General features: G+C 35.1%; 1 protein-coding gene across 1 annotated transcript in view; it reads left to right on the forward strand.

Annotated features, from left to right (window-relative positions):
- Window positions 1–472: 472 nt before the first annotated feature.
- The window catches only part of RPF1 (ribosome production factor 1 homolog), a 21,399-nt gene continuing 12,402 nt past the window's right edge, over window positions 473–9,469 (forward strand). Inside the window, exons 1-3 of the mRNA XM_034653794.1 lie at window positions 473–750; window positions 2,185–2,241; window positions 3,930–4,010. Of these exons, the coding sequence (XP_034509685.1) occupies window positions 523–750; window positions 2,185–2,241; window positions 3,930–4,010 (366 nt within the window). The 5' untranslated portion in view covers window positions 473–522. The remainder of the gene's footprint in view (window positions 751–2,184; window positions 2,242–3,929; window positions 4,011–9,469) is intronic.

Below are 9,469 nucleotides of genomic sequence, written 5' to 3' on the forward strand. Positions count from 1 at the left end.
TTGAGGGCTTAGCACATAGTAGATGATCAATAAAGGATTCTATAAACTTATCATTTCAGCATTCATACAGCTGGGCAACCCCCCTAAACTTTCCTCAAGTCTATACTTCATCACCTTCTTTTTTCTTCCTTCCTTCCTTCCTTCCTTCCTTCCTTCCTTCCTTCCTTCCTTCCTTCCTTCCTTCTTCCTTCCTTCCTTCCTTCCTTCCTTCTTCCTTCCTGCCTTCGATTTATTTGAGAGACAGAATGAGAGAATTAGCAGGGGGAGGAGCAGAGGGAGCATACTCCTCCCTGAGCAGGGAGCCCCACGTGGGGCTCGACCCCACGACGCTGGGATCATGACCTGAGCCAAAGACAGACGCTTAACCCACTGAACCACCCAGACGCCCCTAAATTTCGCCACCTTCTTAAATGGTCCACGTTTTTCTTTAAGACCTTCCTGACCCCGGAAGTAAAAGTATAGTAAGGGAGTCAGAGGGGGCTGCCATTTCCGTTTCCGTACAGACGCCCAGAAGCAAACAGCATGGCGAAGGCCGGGGATAAGAGCGGCGGCCGAGTAAAGAAAGGCCTGAAACGGAAAGCGACCGCTGAAGAACCTCAGGAGACTGCAGTCGCTGAGGATGGAGCGACGGAAAGCGGGGTCCAACCCCCGAAAGCGGCTGCCTTTCCCCCAGGGTTCAGCATTTCGGAAATTAAGAACAAACAACGGCGACACTTAATGTTCACGAGGTGGAAGCAGCAGCAGCGTAAGGTAGGACGGGGCGGAGGCGGCAGGGCGCATGCTCTGCATCAGTCGCGCGCGCGTGGGGTAGTGGGGAATAGCTTTTGCGTGGCGGCTCGCGCCTGGCGTCCAGGAGGCGGTAATTATTAATCTAGAGGAGTGAGGCCGACTTTCTTGTGTCCTGTTCCCCTCACACTGCTTTGGAGACTTTCTCTAGGTTCAGCTTTTTGCCCGAGAGTTAAGGAATCTCTTCCTTTCCAGCCCCTCTCTAGGTTCCCCCTCTGAGAATGAAAGCAAGAAGTCCCGCTCACCTAGCAGTGAAAAATCCCCCTCCTGACCTGGAAGGCGAAATTCTCCTATCTCTCTGCTTCGCCCAGTCCCCCTAAGTTTGGCTGATTCCTAGAATCTGTAAAATGGACACTACGGAAACCCAAAGTGATGCTTCTCTGATTCCTGGGCAGCAATTCTTACCGAAATTATTTTTGTAAAGATTCTAGTAATTGTATTTATAGCGTTGTCTTCATACTGTTCTGGGAGATAAAATATGAGGAGATTTAAAAAAGCTCAAGGTTACAGTACTTACTTGTGGTTAAATTGCAATTGGAAGCAAGCATTTGTTTATTTTTGTACGTCGTAAAAGTTCACACACGTAATATTCTTTTTACTTGCTTGTGTCCTGTTACTAGATACTAGATTTTTTGAGGCCGTGGATTGTGCCTTATTCATTATAAGCGCCAAAGTGCTATTGGAGTACATAGAGAATCTAACTCATTCTAGGTGAGCGCGTTTGCGGGAGGGGTCTCCTAGAAGACTTCTTGACACTATGAGACTTGATGGGTGGAGGGTAGATAGGCACTGGCGGGTGGGAGTGGGGAGAGTACTTCCTGTTGTGTGTTAAACATTCTGTTCAGAAATCTCCCGAAGGTACAGATTTACAGTACAATTGTAATTCACCTTGCAAGTTCTTAGTAATTTTAAAAGCATATTTTGATCGTAAGATTTATGGGTAACTAATGGTGGTTTATTGGAAGCAATCTGAAAACGTATTTCCCATTCTCATTTATTTTTAGTACTTCCCAAAAGAAGCAAGCAGCATAGCCATGGTTTTCTTTAGAACGTGACTTGTTAGGAATGCAAAATAAAACAAAAACTTAACTCATTTAAGCATACAGTTTACATTTTTACTTAAGACTTCATAGTAAAAGTTAAAGCTAGTAAAACTTTAAATATTCAAACTTGCCAATTTAGAATTTTTTGAAGGAGCAAGATCTTTATTTTTTTTTTTTTGATTGGCTAGCTCTTTTGTTTTACAATAACTTAGATATGAAAATCTGTGTCAGGATGTTTAAAAACATTACGAAGATTGCTCAAAGTAGTCATAGCATTAGTAATGTATAGTTTTAGTATGTGTTTGTGATATAACTGGTGGTTTCTCAATATTGTTTTTTTCTTTAAACTTTTTAGGAAAAGTTGGCAATTAAGAAAAAACTTAAAAAAGAGAGAGAAGCTCTTGGTGATAAGGTAAATAAAATTTTTAGCCGTTTGCTTTCTGTCTTACATTGCAGAATGCTACCTGATATTTATGTTGTATCATTTTCTTTTAAATTTATTATAAAATATTCCCAGTGTATAAAAGATGTGAAAATAAAACAATCCCTTTTCTATTCTTTTACCCAGCTTAGAAACAGTACATTAGCAAATAATATTCAAAGCCTTTTGTATACTTCTTACTGATTGCTTTCCCCTCCAAAGATAACCACTTAAAATTGCCATGTTTTGTTCCCTTGCACTTCTTTTTTTGTGTCCTAAATGATGAACACAATAGTGATGTTATGCATTTTTTTCGAAGTTTCAAATAAATGGTATGTCTGCTTTAACATACTTATTTTACTTGATTTTATGTGTTTGAGAGACAGATACTCATCTTCCTGACTTTGCGAATGGGGAAGCTCCCCAGTCCAGGCCTTGTCAGACTTGCCAGTGTTAGACTGTTTTGATCTGCAGAATCCTATCACGCAATGTTAGTCTCTTAACGCTCAGTAATCAGTCAATTACAGTAAATATGCCAATCACCATTTGGAAATTTCACCATTCTTGTTTCTTGGACTGAAAGATGACTTTCTAGAACTGCCTTTTAAAAATTACTTTTAAAACTTAATATTTGTTTCATAGAATAAAAAATAAAATCCTAAATAGTTTACCAGTTCATACTTCTTCATATCTCTGCTAGCATACATATGTTTTGAATTTTAATCAGTGTATGCTTACAGTTCTGTGTTCCTGCTCCTTAGCATTTCATTTACACAACTTTTTGGTCTAAACTGAGTATGTATGTTGCCAATTCTAACAGTATTCCATTATGTTAAAGTTTCGTAGTCATTACCCTTTTGTTGGATATTTGCCCTATTTGCTCTTCATTTCCACTAATAATAGTGATAATGCATATTTCTTTATATAAATCTCTCCTCCCTTTCATTCCTTACCATAAATGCCTAGAATTACCAGTTCAGCAGATAGATTTGTAGCTTTTGTTACTTATTTCTGACTAGCTTTCTGGAGGTATTGGAGCAAAGCTACATATAAATAATCTTTATACAGTTGACCCTTGAACAACATGGCGGTTGGGTTGCAGACCATCCCCACTCCTGCACAGTTGAAAGTCCCAAAAACTTAACTACTAATACCCTACTATTGATCTGATGTCTTACTGATAATGTAAATAATCAATTAACATATTTTACATGTTATATGTGTTATATACTGTATGCTTACTGTAAATAAGCTAGAGAAAAGAAAATGTTTTTCAGAAAATTATAAGAGAAAATACATTTATAGTCTTGTAGTGTAAAAAATTCACATGTAAGTGGGCCTGCACAGTTCAAATCCATGCTGTTTAACGGTCAATTGTAATTTCTTTTCATTCTGTTTAATATTCTTCTTAGTGAATAATTATTTTAATTCCACTTTCTTCTTTCAGCTACTTCTGCAAAGTTTTAAGTCATTTCATTCAGTTAGCAATTTTTCTAGGATGTTTATGTCCCTGCTCAGAGTTAAAAACCTCCTCTCAGTATTACTATTAGGATTGATGTAGCAATGGAAATGAGGACAGATTTAGTTTTTGGATTATTTGCAAATTTCTGTTATTCTTCCCCAATCAGAATGCAAAATTATTAATGCTTCTGAACTTAATCTTTGTTTCTTTTATTTAGGCTCCACCAAAGCCTATACCAAAGACCATTGACAACCAGAGAGTGTATGATGAAACTGTAGTAGACCCTAATGATGAAGAGGTAATGTTATAAGTCTTAGATAAATTTGGATGGCCACATTTGATAAGTCATTTCTTCATATATTGATATTTAATTTAAAGTACTGGCTGGTGAAGTTGTATAATGGACTGATTCAGCTATACTGTTGGCATATTATTTGCTATAGATTATTTCATAGTTGAATTTCTCAAATGTTATAGAAAAAGGCAGTGATTACTTTTTATTTTCTAGAAATGTATGATATTTTCTGCCTAGGTAACTTTTGTCATTTAGTATCTTGTATTGTACTTTGTTTTTAATATCATTTGAAAAGCATTCCTCATACTATAGGTTTTTGTAGTATGAGACATTTTGATATAAGGATAACAATTTGGTGGTATTTTCTGTGTCCTTAAAACTCTTGGTTTCAAGATAATCATCCAGTTGTCACTTTTCACATTTTCCCTTTAAAGAGTTGGCGACAATACGGTGATAGAATCAAGGTTTTTAAACTTTTGGGGGGGGATAGCAGATTTGGTTTTGGTTATATTTGCTCTCAAATAGTACTGTTAGTGACATTCTTTAACATTTCCTGATATAGTCATTCATTCATTCATTCATTCAGTCAGTGTTCTGGCAAATAAATGCTCATTGATTGTCTGCTGTGTATTGGGATTTGTTTTAGGGACTTGGGATCCACCAGTGCACCAAACACTCTGCCATATATACACACAAAATATCAGCCCACCTGGAACTTATATTCTAGGGAGAGAGACAAACAATGAACATAATAAAATAAATTATGTGTTAGCAGGTGATAGGTTACTACACTTAAAAAATAGGGTGAAAGAGGGGTTCCTGAGTGGCTCAGTCAGTTAAGCGTCAAACTTGATTTCAGCTCAGGTCATGATCTCAGGGTTAGGAGATCAAGCCCTAAGTCAGAGTCTGTGCTCAGAGCGGAGTCTGCTTGAGATTTTCTTTCTCCCTCTCCTCCCACATGCACTCTCTCTGTCTCCCTAAAATAAATCTTAAAAAAAAAATTGGGTAAAGTAGATTCAGGACTACCTGGAGTAAAGAAAGTTTGCAATTTTATATGTTTAAGAGTACGTGTGTGTGTATGTTTATTTAGTTTGACATAATTTCAGATTTAATAGAAAAGTGGGAATTCATGTATGCCCTTCACCTAGATTTCCTAAATTTTTAAATTGTACCACACAATTTTCTTCTGTATTCTCTTTGAAATGCTTGAGAGTAAATGGCAGACATGAAGCCTGTTTACTCCTATGTAGTTTAGTGGATTTTACTTATAAACATGTGTGATTTTCTTAATAAGCACAGGGTATAGTTATCCGAATCACAGAATTAACATTGATTAAGTCTAGACAACTTATTCAGATGTCTACAGTTGTCCAGATGGCATCATTTTTAGCAAAAGAAAAATCCCAGCTCATGCATTTTATTCCATTATAATGACTTTAACCTCCCTTAATTTAGAACAGTTCCTCAGACTTTCTTTGCTTTTAATGACATTGACATTTTTGTAGAATGTCACTTAATATGAGTTTGATATTTGCTCATAATTATGTTCAGTTTATGTATTTTTGACAGGCATACGACAGAGGTGATCTTACGTTCTTTTTGGTGTCTCTTACCAGGAGTCACATATTGTTGATTTTTCCATTATACTTCTGTTTTTCCCTTTGTAATAAGTATTTGGCGGGGGATATACTTTGAGATTATGTAAATGTACATTATTCTTCAAACTTTCACTCAAGATTTTGCAATTACAAATAATTTTTTCCAGTCTTATGGGTCAGAGATTGTATCTCAGTGTAGTTTTAATTTTTTGTTCACTTGTGAATGAGGTTGAATATCTTTTTATGCTTTCTTTTCTTTTTAATCAGTTGTTTGTTCATGTCTGTTGCCCATTTTTCTGTTGGTCAGGGTTGCAGTTCTATATAATGGTCAGGGTAGGCTTCATTGAGAAGATGACCTTTTAGCAAAGACTTGAAGGATGTAAAGAAATTAGCCATTTTTGGATGTAAAGGGATTGGCTTCCTTGGAGTTCTACCCACTTGTTTCCAAGGAATGGCCAGTATAAAAACTAGTACACAGACAGTTAATGCAAAAGCTCTAAGGCAGGAGGAGCATGCTTAGCGTGTTTTTGAAGAACAGCAGGGAAGCCAGTATGCTGACATTAAATGAGCAAGAGAGAGGGTTATAGAAGAGGTGCCAGGGAGAATATTGGGAGGAGCAGAGGCCAGAGCAGTGGCTTTGTTGACCATCGTGAGGACTTGGGTTTTTATACTTAGTGAAATGAGTCATTGGATTGTTTTAAATAGAGGAATGATATGATCACACTTAATTTTTAATAGTAATTGGTTGCTGTACTGAGAATGTAGTTAGAGAGGTAAATAGGTACTTAGGAAGCTACTGAAGTAATCCAAGAAAGAGATTATGATGATGGTGACTTGCTTGGGCTACAGTGGTTATATTGAGTGTTGAGAATCAATTTGATGCTAAGGTTTGGGGTTTTTTCCCAGGTATATTTTGAAATTAGAGCCACTAGAATTTCTTGACAGATTGAAAATGGGATGTGAGAGAAAGAGGATTCGAAGATGGTATTGAGGTTTTTAGCCTGAGCAGTTGGAAGGATAGAAGGATGGAATGTCATTGAGGAGATAGGGAAGAGGTCTTGGCTGGTGATAAATTGGAAATCATAGGTATTTAGAGGCTACATATATGTAATATTTTCCAAAATATTTACCTAGGGGAAAATTTGTTGGGTCATTAAGAATGTAAATGTTCAACTTTGCATGGTGGTGCCAAAATGTTTTCCAGAGTAGTGGTTGTATCATTTTTCACTTGCATAGAATAAGGGCAGTGTTTCTGGTCATCTACATGCTGACCAATACTTTGCTAGTGATAAAGGACTATCTCATTGTTTGAGTTTTTGTTTCCCTGATTCCTAATGTGGTTGAGCATCTTTTCATGTATGCTCTGTGTTTTTGCTAAAGTTATGCCAGCTCATGTCTTTTGCCCAATTTTTTATCCTATAGTATATTTTACTGATTTCTAGAACTTTTTTTATATTTTGGATACTAATCTTTTATATATAATTATCTTCCAATTTGTAGATGCTCTTTTTACTTTTTCTGTGCTGTCTTTTGGTGAATAAAAGTCCTTAATATAGTTGAGTTTAAAAGTTTTTAAATATTTAATGTTTTTTTGGTCATATTTAAGAAATCTTTATCCTATGATCATATGTTCTCTTTTTTTTTTTCCTAAAAAAATTGAAGAGTTGATTTTCACATGTATTTGCTTAATCATCAGGAATCAATTTCTTTCTTTGGCATGAGAAAGAAAACCAGTTTCTTTCTTTCTTCCCCTGCCCCTTTTCCTGCCCTCACCACGTGTAACCAGTTTCCCCAGCACCATTTTTCCAGTAGTACAACCTTTCCCACAGTGAATTACAAGTATCCATATATACTTGGCCTTTTTCTGGGTCAGTTTGTTGCTATGTCTTTCTTAATTATTTATCTTCATGTTAAGTTTTGATATCTATTAGAGGAAAATGCCCCTCTCCACCCCTATCCTCTGATCTCTCTCTCCACAAACGTTCTCTTTCTGAACCTTTGGTCTGCCATATAAAATTATAAATTGTATTAAAGCAGATTACTTAGGGGTTCTATTTATATTGCTTTTTTTAGGTAGGTCTTTTGTACTGAAAATGCATTTCAGTGACTTTTATAATTTCCTTCATGCAAGTTTTATACATAAATCTTATTAGGGCTATTGCTGGGTATCTTGTATTTTTTATTAATGTAAATCACATCTCTGAAAATTGTTTTATTTGCTGATTTATAAAAGTGCCTTGATTTTTGGATTGTGATCTTCTAAAGAGTAGTTTCTAATAATTTGTTTAAATATTGTTTTCATTTCATGCTTAGCTAATCATTTCTGCAAATAACTTTCAGTCCATGAATAATTTATTTCTTATGCGCTGACTAGAACCTCCAGCATGTCAAATAGAAACAGCAATAGTGTTATCTGTGCCATGTTCCCAATTTTAAAGAGAATACTTATAACATGCCATCATTAATGTTTGTGTCTTTAATGGTACATTCTCCTTATGAGTTAAGGAAAATCCGTTTATTCTTTTCTTGCTGGCGGGGTTGTTTGTTTTATCATGAATGAATGTAAAATGTTACCAGATGCTTTTTCTGCAAATATTGAGATAATTATGTACTTTTTCTGCAAATACTGAGATGAGTATGCAGTTTTTCTCCTTTATTGTACTAATGTAGGAAAGGACATAGATTTTCTAATGTTAAATCTCTTTTGCATTCTTGGGATAAATTCAATTTAATTAAGAATTTTATCTTTTATACATTGTTTTGGTTTGTCAGTATTTTGTTTAGAATATGTATATCTATGCATATAAGGGAGACTGCAGTAATGTTCCTTTCTATTCCTAATATTATTTATTTGGGCTTTTCACCAGAGATAATATCTATTTTGTTAACTCTTTTCAAACTACTTTTTTGATCATCTCTGTTTGAAACTTTGTTTTCTAATTTATTTATATCTCACCTTATCTTTATCATTTATTTCCTGTTACTCTCTTGAGTTTATTCTTTTTATCTGATTAACTTACTTTTCATCTTCCTTTCTATAATGAGTAATTAAGGCCACAAAATTTCCTCTAAGTACCGCTTTTGGTATATCCCACAAGTTTTAAGATGTGTTTCCTTCCTTATTGTTCAAAATTAAGTATCTCTTATAATGAAAAATTTGTCTATTTCTTCTTGTAATTTCATCAGTTTTTGGTTTTTGTTTTGTTTTGTTTTTGCTTGATGTATTTTATTTCATTAGTTTTTCCCCTGATCCTAATTATTTCTTTTCTTCAACTCAGCTAAGGTTTCATTTGTTCTTCTTTTTCTAGTTTCTTAAAATGGAAGCTTACATCACTAATTTTATACTTTTCTTTCTTTTTAATATAATCACATAAAGCTGTGGTTTTCCTCCTAAGCACTGCATTAGCCACAGCCCATGCATTTTGATGTTTGTTGTGTTTTCATTTTCATTCTGTTCAAGATATTTTCTAATTTCTCTTGTGATTTCTTCTTTGTTTTGATTATTAAGCCGTGTGTTGTTCAATTTCCACCAAATACTTGAGGATTTCCCAGATATATTTCTGCTGTTGATTTCTAATTCAATTTTATTGTGGTTCTGGAACATACTCTTGTTTGATTTTAGGTGCTTTTCAAGTAAAGAGACTGTTCACTGCTCTAGGGCAAGATCTGTTCTGGAGAATGTTCTGTGTTCCTTTGGAAAACATGTATATTCTGCTGTTTTGAAGTAGATTGTTAAGAGAGTTTTAAGTTGGTTGATTGTGTTGTTCATATTATTCTATATACTTGCTGAATTTCTAATTCTATCAGTTACTGAGAGAGGAATATTGAAATCTCTAGTTATAATTTTCGAATTAGTCATTTCTT

The sequence above is a fragment of the Ailuropoda melanoleuca genome, chromosome 2 (genome assembly GCF_002007445.2).
Source record: "Ailuropoda melanoleuca isolate Jingjing chromosome 2, ASM200744v2, whole genome shotgun sequence".
Lineage (NCBI taxonomy): Eukaryota > Metazoa > Chordata > Mammalia > Carnivora > Ursidae > Ailuropoda > Ailuropoda melanoleuca.